The sequence below is a fragment of the Alosa alosa genome, chromosome 7 (assembly GCF_017589495.1).
Source record: "Alosa alosa isolate M-15738 ecotype Scorff River chromosome 7, AALO_Geno_1.1, whole genome shotgun sequence".
Classification (NCBI taxonomy): Eukaryota; Metazoa; Chordata; class Actinopteri; order Clupeiformes; family Clupeidae; genus Alosa; species Alosa alosa.
Window position 1 is genome coordinate 12,154,705 of NC_063195.1, and position 14,854 is coordinate 12,169,558.

General features: G+C 39.3%; 1 protein-coding gene across 1 annotated transcript; it reads right to left on the bottom strand.

Annotated features, from left to right (window-relative positions):
* Positions 1–1,109: 1,109 nt before the first annotated feature.
* On the bottom strand, positions 1,110–9,405 carry LOC125298034 (B-cell receptor CD22-like). Its single transcript, XM_048248678.1, has 10 exons — positions 9,337–9,405; positions 7,217–7,579; positions 6,861–7,109; positions 6,459–6,728; positions 5,903–6,190; positions 5,538–5,804; positions 5,207–5,297; positions 5,030–5,090; positions 3,332–3,570; positions 1,110–1,710 (listed from the first exon to the last, which is right to left on the bottom strand). The coding sequence occupies exons 1-10, from the start codon at positions 9,395–9,397 to the stop codon at positions 1,623–1,625; spliced, it is 1,977 nt and encodes a 658-aa protein (XP_048104635.1). The 5' UTR covers positions 9,398–9,405; the 3' UTR covers positions 1,110–1,622.
* Between the last annotated feature and the right edge of the window lie 5,449 nt (positions 9,406–14,854).

Here is a 14,854-nt window from a genome sequence, read left to right on the forward strand (position 1 = left end):
TCAAATACGACCCACTTCCCCCACTCCACCCCACCCCCATTAAAGTGCCTTAATGCAGCTTTATGTCTCTGCAAAGATGCAACTTCCTGTATGGACTCTTCACAATACACAGAGGACGACCGAGCAGCCTTTATTTTAACACCTCCTTTATGTATGTGTTGTTGACAGGCATATTCAGGGTGTGAGCATCGGCAAAATAGATTTTGTGCAGCTGTAGATTCCTGGATGTGTTAGCTGCTAGCTGTAGCAACTCGAGTTAGGTAAACCTATTGTTTTTTTTTTGTTTTTTTTTGTACTGACAGTACTCAGTGACCTCGAGAAACAGAGATCTATGTGAAACCTTTACAGACTTCTCCTTTAAGGCTGGGAGATGGCTGTGCTCTCTGAATGAGTGTCACTGGTTGCACTGTTAAAGTCTAGCCACCAGGGGAAACTATTTTGATGTCTCAAGGGCTCCCTCTACAGGACCACTGTTTTCTGGTCGTGTCTCTGGTTGCTATGTGACACTTTGGCCACCAGGGGAAGCTTTTATGGTAGCAGTGAGCACAACACAGCTGGCAAATTTGTGGAGTCTCATGAATGGGCCCCAGAAAAGGACCATATGAGCACATCATCATCTCCAGGAAGGTCTGCATGACCCAGAGTGCTGTCAGGGTTTGCATGTGGACTGCTACCATGGCAGAGGTGAAGGATTGCATCTGTTTTCAAATGTGCTACAGAATTTTCCATGACTGCTACTTTGATGTAGTCAGCAAAGAGTCAACAAACAAACAAACACACAAACAACAACAAAACAGTCTTTAAAGAATCATTTTAGTCAAAACAATGACAAAATAACAGGTCACATAACTGACAAATGTCTCATTTGAAATAAATAAGGCTTATCAGTGAATACAGACAATTACAGTAACTTGTACAGTATGTATTGCAGTAAACAGTATATATGTCTCTCTCTTTGGCCTGTCACATTTTGGTGTAAATTATACACTCTGGTTGCAAGAAAAATAAATTTGCATGATCGCACACTTAAGTGATGCCACACTTAATAAATACAATTGTTACTGATAATAATACTGTAATAATAATAATAATAATAAAGGTTTCAAAATGAAGTTGAATGTGATGAAATGTCATGTTATACAGAAGAGATTCCTATTGAAGACTTTCGCAAATGTGCCAAGGTAAAAATTCACTTCTATATCGAAAACACAATAAAAACAAGCACATTAAATGAATCACACACTGATAGATGATTATTTTATTTTTTTGCTTCGCATCTTAAATTGCCTTGGATTAAAGTCTCAGCTTAATGAATGATCATGTGTAAATGTTTTAGACAGATGAATAAATGACAAAATAAATTAATGGATGAATTGATGGACCCTTCACAGCTAAACCAGCAGGCTACAGTATTCCATCGTTCTTCATGAGAGAGTGCCCAAACCTCTAAGACTGATTGCAGACACCATCAGGTCATGTAATCTCTCTCTCTCTCTCTCTCTCTCTCTGTGTGTGTGCTGCATGTGTCTGCCTGTTTTGAAAGTGCACACAATCAGGTCATCGGTCATCTCTCTCTCTCTGTGTGTGTGTGTGTCATCGGCCATCAGGTCATCGGTCACGCATTACTGCTGGTGAGCTGTACACTGCCTGCAGGCCTTCTTCTTTCTGGGTTTGCTGACTGCACTGTAGACATCTGTATCTGCACCGGTACTGTGGACAATAGACATGCTTAGACATACATACACTGATGCAAAGGTCTGTAGAACACACACACACACACACACACACACACACACACACACACACATTTACACTCACAAATGAGTTATTTGATGTTAATTGAATTAAGACATGTTTTTTTTGCTTCATAAATAGATGTGAAATTTATGTAGACAAGTATAATTATGACCGCCGCGCAGCGAAAGGAGGGTAGGGCAGACACAGTTTTCTGTGAATATCTCGAGAACCGTAGGGTTTAGGAAGAACTTTTTTTTTTTGTATGTTGATCTCAAGGGGCCATGTCAACCCATTCCATAACCACTCATTTCATGTATAGCGCCACCTAGTTAAACACAAAAAAGTAAAAATGAGGTGTTGTAATCGCAGGTATCTGTGACCTAACATAGTCAAAACTGCACGAAAAGTGTAGGATCATTATGACACCCTCTGTATGCACGCCAAGTTTTGTGGAATTCCGTTCATGGGGGGCCACACAATAAATTAATTTATGTTACTATACACCAACTGGCCTGTAGGTGTCCGGATACAGTTTTCTGTGAATATCTCGAGAACCGTAGGGCCTAGGAGGTCCACCTTTTTTATGTATGTTGGTCTTAAGGGGGCATGTCAACCCATCCCATTACCACTTATTTCATGTATAGCGCCACCTAGTTAAAAAATAAAAAGCAAAAAATTAGGTGTTTTCATCACAATATCTCTGGCTGACAAGGTCAAAACTGCACGAAATTGAAAGTGTAGGATCATTATGACACCTTCCGAATGCATGCCAAGTTTTGTGTACTTTCGTTCACGAGGGGCCTTACAATAAAATAATTTATGTGTACATTTAGTCACGTACACCAACAAGGATTCCCGGGACACTGAAAGACCGGGGTACACAAAACTTGGTGGGCATGTAACCCCACATGGATAGCATGGAACCGTCGTTTTTCGTTTTGATCTGTAGCCCCCCGTTGGACTGGACCCCCAAAAGGAGGGTAGGGCAGACACAGTTCTCTGTGAATATCTTGAGAACTGTAGGGCCTAGGATGACCATTTTTTTCCGTATGTTTGCCTCCAGGGGTCATGTTAACCCATTTCATGTGCACACATGTGCACAAACAGATACACACGCACACACATACATTCACACAGTAGACATATGTACGCATGCATGCACAGGCACATACGCAGGCACACACACACACACACATAACATAAACATGTACATGCACACAATTCAAGAATTTCTCAGAATTATGAACAGGCAAGATGGAGTTGGGGTTGTATAAAATTAATTTTACATGTGAAATCTTTGAACTAATCATGTTTTGGTACTTGTTGTCTAGCAGATACCAGTGAGAATTGAGTGTGGATAATGCAATTTAGTGAGACAGTTAGAATCCTATAGGCCTTTCAGCGTGATTTATTTTTGTGGAAAAAATGTGCTGGACTGGGTGGCGGTCATATTTTGTACCGCTCTGCAGTACATCTAGTTTTTTTGGCTTTTGTCTCATCCCATTGCATTCACCATTAGGCACCAGAGGGCATAAGTATGGTGTGAATGAAAGTGAATGTGTGCATTGCATTTGTAATGCCCCATTCTACTCACTGGGTGGCAGCAGTGGGTCTAGAGAAGTTGACTGCTGCGTACTGCACCTCCTCCCGCACCTGCTGTTGTGAGTGGAGTTTGGGCTCCTCGACAGTGGAGTAAATGGGCACCTCCTGTTCTCTGGAGCTCTTGAACTGAACGCTGGCATACTGGACATCATCCTGATCATCTGAGTCCACACTCTGGCCAGGGTGAGAGGTCGCCGGGTTGACATTCACATAGTCGTTGTCAGCAGCATCCTGTGGAGGATGGCAGGAGAAATATGTGACCAGGCATGGCAAAACCAGGCTCAAGTCGCAGAGACGCAAGTCGCGAAAAACGACTTTGAAGGTTTTTTTTTTCAAAATTAGTTATTTTCGCTTTTTTGCAGAATGTGCAAGTTGAAGTCCTAAATAAGCAATTCCATGTTTCAGATAACAGCATTGGTTGCTTTAAAAGTGTATATTTTGTCTTTGAAAATGGTTAAGTTTCAGGAAGTAAACCAGCGTTTGAATTGGGCGTGACTATTAGTGCTCTTTTGTTTTGTCAGCCAATCAGCTCATCTGTATGCTAGAAGTAACCTCATGGCTACTTTACTGAACCAGCATGCTGTTTGTTTACAATTGGAATGGAGATGGACAAAGCACAGCGGATTGCAGATGACCTGAATCTGATGATAAAGGCGACTTCATTACATTGGAGAACATCCCTAATCTAGAGCTGACCTTAGCCGAAGATAATTACAACGGGGAAGATCGTAAGATATCAGATGCTATTTCCACAGTTACATTTGATGGGGATATAGTTTGTGTGTTAGAAACTTTATCCATTGCTACTAGCTAACGTAGGCCTAATGTCGTTAGCTATTGGCACCATAGGCTACTAGCCAAAACCCATTACAGATAGTTTCGGTGGGCAATTAATTTGAATTATGCGAGAATGTCTTGTTTTGACTGATGGCAGGGTGCCTTGCATCGTGTGTGCATTCAAATTAACAGGGTTTGCAAACGTGATCTCATGTTTGTTTAGTTTGTGTTTTGGACTATTTTATCCATTGCTAAACCTGCTAAATCCATTGCCAACCTGGTGCCTTGCACTGGTTGTTCATTCAAAATAACATGGTTTGCAAACGTGATCTCATGTTTGTTTTAGACTACTTTATCCATTGCTACTAGCTGGTTCTCGATGGGTCATTAGCACTGCAGGCTGACAGATCAGGGGGGAGGGTTGATCTTAATGTCATGTAAATGAGGACCATTGTGTTCCCCTCCCATGGATTGAGGGAGAAAGTAGTCAAATTGAAAAGCCTGATTTCTCAGCTTGTAGCTTTGAGATGTGTATACTTTAAAATGGCTACAACTTATTCAAATATTATCAGATCTCCATGAGTGAGACATCATTGGATAGCTTTGAAACTACACTTTCAGAAAAGTGAATAACTGTGAATAACTCAAAATGTCTCTGGGGAGACATGTGTCTGGTTTTGCCATGCCTGGTCACATATTCAGATCAGACGGTGGGTTTTCTGTGATACAATCCCAGATGGGTAACCGTGGAAATACAGTATGCCATAACATTACATGCAGAGTTAGCAAAAAGAGCACTTAGTAAAGAGTGTCCCTTTTAGCACCGTTCCCCTATCTTATGGTTTTCACCAAAGTCATGGACGGTGATGACTGTTAACTTCCTACTAACACACGGGTCCCCTGATTTACACACCTGTGAATTCCTGACTGTGCTGCCAGAGACGATGGTTGAGTTGGACGCATTCTTCTTCCTTCTTTGAAAAAAAAACAAAAACACTCAGGTAGAACATACGTGTCAGAGCTCTATCAGGCTTGAAAAATAGAGCAGTGCTTCCTGAGTATTCGTAATAAATATGTGTTTGTTACTCACCGGGACATAAGAACAGCCAGGACCACGATGAGAACTATGAGGAAAGCAACAGCTCCTCCTGCTATCGCAGCCATACTTTGCCATCCCGAGCCTGAATTATAAACAAACACAATCCTGCATGAGACCATGAGTATTGAAACTAACTTTTTAGAAATGAAAACACATCAGACACACTGATACTATAAGGCTGATTTATAATGATAAACAGCCTAGCATAACTCCATGGATATTAAATCCAAATATAAATAAATGACCAAAGATGCAGGAGAAGGTGAGTATCACATAAAGGATCTCTATTGGGACAAAGTTGTGAGGAATTAGTCATGTTTACCTGCCAGTGAGACCTTAAGAGCATGGGAATCCTCAGAGGCAATCCTATTTTTAGCCTTACAGTGGTAAAGTCCAGCAGTAGTGGTGTCCAGAGTGAAGGTGATGGTCTTTCCTGAGCCTACATTATCAGTTTTATCTCCAGTCTTCCTGTACCAGGTGTAGTTCTGAACTGGTGGGTTGGCATCACTGCTGCAGGTCAGAGTCACTGAAGTGCCCTCTTTTAGATCACCAGTGTGATTGTGGGACGCTGATGTCCCTTTAGGGGGGTCTGATTGAAGAAACAAATGTAACATTGAAAACAAAATATTTTCACCTACTATAAAACATACAGACTCCAATTAAATGTGCACTCTACACTTTACTTACAGAGAACATCCAGATGCATAATTGTAGAGTCAGAGTGTCCATGTTTGTTTTTAGCCTGACAGTAGTAATATCCAGTGTGTTCAGAGTGGGCTTTACTGATGCTGTAAACCTGCTGGGCTGATATTTTTGACATCGCTGATTCACTCACTTGTTCACTCTTCTCTTGTTTACACCAGGTGTAGATCTGAACTGGTGGGTTGGCATCACTGCTGCAGGTCAGATTCACTGAACTGCCCTCCACTATGTCACCAGAGGGACTGACTGATGCTGAGATGGTTCTGGGAGCATCTGTTAAAGAAGCAAACAAACCAACATTTAAACATCACATTTGTAAACAAACAACATGTACAACTCTATTACCACCCTAGAAGTCTACTGTAAATAACAATTGGTTTTCAATGCAGTAACATCGGTTAGAGTGAAGAGTAAATGTCTGACTGATCTTTCACTTTGTGACATTATTATTCTTAATGTTAATAATAATAATAATAATAATTATTATTATTATTATTATTATTTCAATATATTTATTGAAAAAATTGCATTTGGTACTCACACTGAACATCCAGGTGAACAGCTGTAGAATTACCAACACCATATTGATTCTTCACCACACAGTAGTAATGCCCACTGTGTTTAGAGCTGATACTTAAGAGGGGGTAAATCTGATCTGATCCCACTGTAGATGTTGCAGTTCTGTGTGTCCTGTACCAGGTGTAGCTCTCCACTGGTGGGTTTGCATCACTGCTGCAGGTCAGAGTCACTGAACTGCCCTCATGTATCTCACCAGCAGGACTGAGAGAAACTGAGGTTTTCTTTGGGGGGTCTAAAGGGAAAATATTTGGCATAAGAGAACACAAAGGCCAGTTTTCCCATATACTTACAATATTCAGGGGAGTATGGTACTGATTTGTTTCAAATAGGCACTTTGGTTCAAACATTGTTTGTGTTTACTCACACATGACATTAAGCTTCACTTGTGGAGATGGATGGTATGCTTTGTCTTTCACTGAACAGGAATAGTGTCCCTCGTCCTCAATCTTGATGTTGTGGAGTATCAGATCACTGTTGGTTTGTGGATCAAGTACATTCTTCCCATTCTTTTTCCACAGTATCTTGGAGCTTTGTGTCAGATTGCAGTGACTCTTACAGTGTAGTCTAACATCTTTCCCCTCAATCGCTGGTCCAGATGTATCAACAGCAAGGGCTGTATGTAACATTTAGTTTGGTGAGTTGAGGACATACAGTAGGAGTCAGATTACAATAAAAAAAAATGCTTATTGGAATATGCTCAGTATCTCATATCTCACTTACTAATGTTTCTTTCTTTGACAGTAAGGGTGACTTTAGTTGATTGCCATTTCTCCTTTCCTGTTGTTGTTTCAATCCTGGCATAATAGTCAGCTGTATCTGTGACTCTCACATCACTCAGCATCAATGTGCAGGTTTTCTTCATATCTGTTTCGTATTGCACTCGACCTGTATACGCTTGCTTATTTAAGAGATCAGGTAATGGCACGCCCCTTTGGGCATTAATCCCCCAGTAGACTTTATTGACTATGAGATCAGGGTTATGCTGATGAGTGAAAGAGCAGGGCATCTCCACTGATGATCCAGTCACAGCACAGATACTGTAATGAGTCATAGTTACCACCCACGTCACCTGACCAGAAACACCTGAAATTCAAAGGCCCAAACAGTTATTCATGGATAAATAAATATATATATATATATATATATATATATATATATATATATATATATATATATATATATATATATATATATATATATATATATATATATATATATATATATATATAAGTTACATTTTCCAAACACTGTGCACAAACACTCATGCGATCACTATCACTCATCAGCTACACTCTGTACAAAAATACTTCTGTAGAAATAAGATAAAATGCACTGTGCTCTTCATAAGATATCTTCCCTGTATTTATTTTTATTTATCTATTTATTTATTTGGTAACGCTTTATATTAAGACACGCATATTCACTATTAACTAGCTGCTTACTAACATGTATGTTAGTAGCATACTAGCCATTTGTCATTATACGTCACTAATTAATACCTTATTCTGCAAGACCTTATTCTACCCTTACTTAAGAATTGCCCCTATGTAAGCTCCAAATTACCCCTTATTCATAGTTATTAAATAAGTTGTTCATATGAATTATGACCTAAATATGCATGGCTCAGCATGGGGCTTGTAAAGTGGTAGTACCACAAGAACAGTTATTCACACCTAATAATACTTATCAATGGTAATGATGGTCTATTCATATGGAACTAGACACAAAACCACAAGGGCTAATAGTGTACAAATAAGTCATAATTAAGTCTTTGTAAGGCAAAATATGTGCCCTATTCTAAAGTTGGGTCTTAATTCACAATTAATTTGGCACTTATTAACCCCCATAAAACGTCCTAGTGATTTAGCACCACCTAGTGTCTATGTATGCACGCCTATGTTCCCTATTCTAAAGTTGGGTCTTTGTTCACATTTAATTCACAATTAATTTGGCACTTATTAACCCCCATGTGTTATTAACCCCCATGTGTTATTAATCCCCATGTGTTATTAACCCCATGTGTTATTAACCCCCATGTGTTATTAACCCCATGTGTTCCCTAAACTAAAGTTGCCTCCTATTCACATTTGTATTGCAGCGCACACAAGAAGCAGACAGCCAAGTTAGCACCAATACAAAAATCGATTTAGGATCCAACTTTGGAATATGGAACATATTCTGCATTGATGCATGATGCATACAGTAATGACTAACAAAAGGCTAGTATGCTAATAATATACATGTTAGTAAGCAGCTAATTAATGGTGAATATGTGTGTCTTAATATATAAGTGTTACCATTTATTTTAATTTTACAGTCTCACTGTCTTCTATTTCACTTCTGCATTGTGAGAGCAAGAGCACTACAATTATTTCAGAACAGGTCACTTTGCTCCATCGTGTAGAGTTGCTGTTGGTTGACAGCATCAGTGATGTGGATGTAGTGCAGATGAAACTGTAGGTCAAATCAGCCATGTTGTGTTGTGTTGTGTTGTGAGGTTTGGCTGTGTTCTATTTTAGCTCATAGCTAAATAGCACATGCATAGAGTAACCTCTCCCTAGCTCTATTAAAAGGAGCAAGAGAAAGACATTTTTATTATAGTGTAGAAATAGAGGAAGTAAGTGTCATTGCCCCCATTGCTGAACATGCAAAAGTATCAAGTATTTTCATCACATCTTATATGAGCATGACTGCACACTAACTGTTTGAGGTGCACACTGAATACCTTGCGATTTCTGTCCAGTTTTGTATCACAACAACCAGATCAACGCTGGCCTGATCTTATCTAAGATTCAAACAAATATGTTTAACAATGCATTTATCATTTAACAAATTATTACCTGGGGTTATGGTGAGACAAAGGATAAGCAGAAATAGGGCCAGAGATACAGAAGGCACCATTTCCACCATCACTGGTTCATTCATCCACTCAGTACAGTGTAACTGAAAGGAGAAAATGTCAGTTGTCATTCACTTTGTTTAGACATTTACAAATGAACTGTACTGTTATTGCTAAAACTCTTATTCTTTTTTATTCTTCTGACCAATTTCTGTGTTCAACTCAGCTTGAACCGTTAAACGTAGAAACTTCGCCCAACCACCGTTGCGTATACTGTAGGTGTGCTACGTAATTTTTTTTTTTACAACTCTATACTTTGTGAGATATTGGTAACACTTTACAGTATGGGTACATTAATTCTCACTTCATTCCTTTATATCTTATGAGTCATCAGGAATTCATGAGCTCATGCATGAACACATTTCAACTAAAGCAAATAGGTACAATCGGTACATCATTATGATTTATGATGTATTAAATGCTATTAAATTATATAAGTCTAGTTTAGGCTACACAAAACGGCATAAATGACCATTGAAGATCTCTACTGTTTAAAAGACACATAGGCATAATATTTTTGCCAACATTAATCTCAAACTCTGTTGTTTGTTTTCACCGGGCACCCTCGATAACCACAGTATAAACCATGCTTTGTCTACAGTCAGAATCAATGCAATTCAATTATATAAGACTAATTTAGGCTATGTGAGCCTACATAAATGACCACTAAATATTTCACCACTTGAAAAAAGTTAATTTATTCACACATAACAGCCTACACAAATTCACTCATGCTCTATGATCCCTCAATACTCATCCTATGATGCAGAGTTTCTAACAGAAAAACACCAATAAATGCATGACTTCAGTAGTCTATCATCCAGTGAACAGTAAACTATTCATCGACACTCAATCAGTTATATTCTATAAATTAAACTAGGCTCTAAAATAAACTAGCATTGCCTGTTTGAACTGTTCAAGAGCACCATGCTGGTATGTCTTTGCACTCGTCCATTAATTCAGTTTAACAGGACACCTTGGTGGCCATTATCCCTTACTTATTATGACCGCCGCGCAGCGAAGAGGCGGTCATATAGGTTTAGTCAGGTTTTTTTTTTTTTTTTTCCCGCATGTCCAAATTTCCGTCAAGGATTCCCGGGACACTGAAAGACCGGGGTACACGGAACTTGGTGGGCATGTAACCCCACATGGATAGCATGGAACCATCGTTTTTCGTTTTGATCTGTAGCCTCCCCGCTGGACTGGACCCCCAAAAGGAGGGTAGGGAAGACACAGTTTTCTGTGAATATCTCGAGAACCGTAGGGCCTAGGATGACCAATTTTTTTCCGTATGTTTGCCTCCAGGGGTCACACATGTGCACAAACAGATACACACACACACACATTCACAGTAATCATACGTATGACACATACTCACACAGTAGACATATGTACGCATGCATGCACAGGCACATACGCAGGCACACACACAAGCACACGCACACACACACATACACACACACACACACACACACACACAACATAAACATGTACATGCACATATGCACACAATTCAAGAATTTCTCAGAATTATGAACAGGCAAGATGGAGGTGGGCTTGTATAAAATGAATTTTACATGTGAAATCTATGAACTAATCATGTTTTGGTACTTGTTGTTTAGCAGATACCAGTGAGAATTGAGTGTGGATAATGCAATTTAGTGAGACAGTTAGAATCATATATGCCTTTCAGCGTGACTTATTTTTGTGGAAAAAATGTGCTGCACTGGGCGGCGGTCATATTTCGTACCGCTCTGCGGTACATCTAGTTTTGATTAATATGTCGGTCTGTTTATGACTTGTTTGTGAGTGGCTATTTTGTTTTGAATCTATGATCTTTCCCTCTGTTTTAACAAGAAAGGCATTTTTAAAGATAGGCACAAAAAAACTAATTTCCTCCTGTTCATCGCGCCCCACCTGACATGTCTCTATTCCCCACTAGTGGGGCCCACCCCACACTTTGAACTGCACTGTGTTATGCAAACGTAATCTTACATAACACATTCTGCAACAACATAATGCATTTAAAAATAAGCAATATAAATACATACTGCATAAATGCTGTACAATCAGTGCACATTGTGTGTGTGTGTGTGTGTGTGTGTGTATGTGGGGGGGTTGTTACTGTAAGTCAAATCCAGCAGGCTCTTTGAAGTCAATGTGGTTAATCTGTGGTTTCCACAGAGGCTGCACATTCTATTTGAGCACATGCGTACATTTGCCTTTTGTGTTACTCTTTTTTTTGTATGACCTGGTGAAATATTTTTTTTTTCCGAGAAGTGCCAAAAAAGAGGAAGTCCCCTGTGCCCCCTGTTTCTAACGGTTAAGATGTGCAAATATCCAACTTTTCAAATAATCTCTTTTTTTATATCAATTTTTATAGACCTCTTCTTATACAATTGCTCTTGGGTTCGTTTTCAAAAAGCACATGGATTAGTATAGGCCCGATCTCATGTAGCTTGCAGTGCATATATATATATATATATATATATATCAAACAGTCAACTTCAGACTTCAAACACTCTGTGCATTCAACTTCATGTCATTGTGCCTCACATGATCAGACACAGACGGAGCAGAGGCATCTATGAACAACAAATAAACATACCGTAGTGCATTTGTGTCATTAAGCGTGTCTTATTACCCTGAGTTATGATGAGCAGACAGAGCGAGATAGAGAGAAAGTGCCTTCACACACTCCATTCAGACAAGTAAAGTGCATAGTGCATTTGTGTCATTAAGCGTGTCTTATTACCCTGAGTTATTATGCACATGCAGAGAGAGAGAGAGAGAGAGAGAGAGAGAGAGAGAGAGAGAAAGTGCTGTTTTCATCCTAGCTGGTTCACTCCTGGCTTCACACAATCAACAAATAAACATAGTGCATTGGTGTCATTAAGTGTGTCTTATTACCCTGAGTTATGGTGCGCATGACTAACAGAGAGAGAGAGAGAGAGAGAGAGAGAGAGAGAGAAAGTGCTCTTTTCATCCTAGCTAGTTCTCGCCTGCCTTCACACACTCCATTCAGACAAGTAAAGTGGAACGGAAAACAGAAATAAGTGTACAGTCTCAAGCAATAGCTGCTATTTGTCATTAGAGTGCCTGATCTGTATCAGTGAGCATGTGAATAGACATAACAGTAGCCCAGTGTATGCTTAGTTAACTAGCAAATGTGTTTGCTAAAATGCGTTCAAAAGTGGATAATTGACAAACAAGTAGAACAGAGACAGCTCTTACCGCGCGGGAAGCAATCTTCAATGTTGATCTAGTCTAACCAGACACACAAACCGGCTTGCATTAGCAAAGCATCTTGTGGTTGACCCGGAAAACAGGAAGACTCATCTGTGATGCTCTTGTTTCCCCTCCTCTTTTTTTCAAAGCTAATTTTCACTAGAAGTGAGCACACGCAGTGTCAATACCACACAAAAAGAGGCTCGAATGGGTACAGTATGTGTCACGGCTGCCAAAAAGGATAATAAAAATAATAAAATGTAGATTAAATACACTATAATAAACTAAAATTACATGATGATTAAAACATAGACGTAAATAAATACCCCCCTTAAAAAAACTCACACATACACAAATACACACATATGTGAAAGAAACAGAAAGTTAACATACATACTCATAGGCATGACTAATTGTGTGGTTGACTCTGAGTGACCTCATGCAACTCTAGGAAATGGAAATCAGCTTGTCTTTAAACATGTGTTGGACTTGCAATAATGAAATACATCATATAACATCTCATTATATTTGCAACTATTTTGGCATTCTTATACTTCTTGTGGCTGCTAACAGACACTTTTTATCAACTGAGAGATAGAGTGTGTGAGATGTGTGTGTGTGCATGCGCTTGTGTGTATGTATGCGCGTGCTTACACATATACTAATGTATCAAATAATTTGCATATGAGACAGAGATGGCTATTGCTGTGTGGGTAGCGATCTTAAATGTTGGCCTAATCTAATCTAACCAAACTTGCCTAAATAAGCAAACATCTTGTTGAGAGAACAGAGAACAGGAAGACTCCTCTGTGATGCTCTCATTTCTCCTCCTCCTCCTCATACCCCTCCTCCTTTTTTTTCAAAGATAATTTTCAGTAGAAGTCACAGGCAGTGACATGACCACAATCAACACACAGACAGAGGCCACTATGGCACTCGCATACACGTCAGGGCTGTCAAAAAATATTAATTGTACAACTGTTTTAATACACTATAATAAACTGAAACAATTACATTATGATTTAAAAAACATCTAAATAAATACTACTCCCCCCACATAAAAAACATACACATCACATACACATACAGTAAGTATGGGAGAGAGAAAGAGAGAGAGAGAGATACAAATATGGGAGTTTATTTTTTATCTTTTTTGTTATATATGCACAACCTTTATTTCTTCCTAGAAGAATGAAGATAGAAAAGGAGATTTTGGGGCATACATTGACAAGACTTTAATATAATTAATGAATGCCCTTCTTCAAAGGGGATTTCCAATCAGACCTCAGCACAGCTCAGCTCCACCCACTTTCCTCCATCTTGCACATCTGGTCATGTGACAACACTCAGTCAGGAGCAGCTCGGAGCTTATCAACTATGTCAGCGGCCATCTCTGTGGTCTGCCGGTGATGGTGTCTGACACGTGCATTGGTGAGGTAGCAATAACTTGTGTGGTTGACACTGAGTGACCTCACGGAACTCTAGCAAGCTGAGATCTGTTCGTCTTTAAAAGTGTTTTGGACTTGCAATTCTGACAAACATTGTATAACATATATGTCATTATATATTTGCATCTTGTAGGTTCTTATACATCTTGTAGCTGTCTTAATATTGTGGAAGTGTTTCATAGATTCAATCCTTGGAGGGTAGGATGTGCACAGCTCACTAACAGGTGCATTTTATCAACTGTTTGAGTAAGAGTGAGAGAGAGAGAGAGAGAGAAGCCACACACACACACAACACACACACACACACAGAGACAAACAGTGGGATGGAGGGTCATAAAACAAGCAGTTATTCTCACATTTTTGGAAAGATGGAGATCTGGGAAACTGCGGAAAAGGTGGCCTTTAGTCTTGTCTAATATCTCTCTGCATCATATACTTAAGTTGACCTAAAGAGTTTTACTGGCTGTGCTTCAACTCAGTTAAGCGGCAGTGCTAATATGAGGAACTACACAGAGAACACGCATGTGGTTATCACTTGTCAATGTGGACAACTCCCAATGTTGAGAGGTTTAAATAATACCATAATACCACTTATTCTAAATCATATGCATTTAGGGATCAGTATCATTTAATTAAGAGGTGGTGTTTGAGTCACAAAACACACACACACAAACATTAATGGACACCATGAGATGGTATAAAGAAATGTACAAACACCCTTTTCTGAGAATTTGAAATAAAGTGTTCAAATTAAAATTGTCCAATTGTTACGAGACACAGACT

Coding starts and splice junctions, on each gene's coding strand:
- LOC125298034 (XM_048248678.1), bottom strand. CDS start 9,397: ATGGTGCCTTCTGTATCTCTGGCCCTATTTCTGCTTATCCTTTGTCTC. Junction 5,298..5,537: donor TCTTAAGGTCTCACTGGCAG/GTAAACATGACT, acceptor TTTATAATTCAG/GCTCGGGATGGCAAAGTATG. Junction 1,711..3,331: donor AGACCCACTGCTGCCACCCA/GTGAGTAGAATG, acceptor TATTGTCCACAG/TACCGGTGCAGATACAGATG.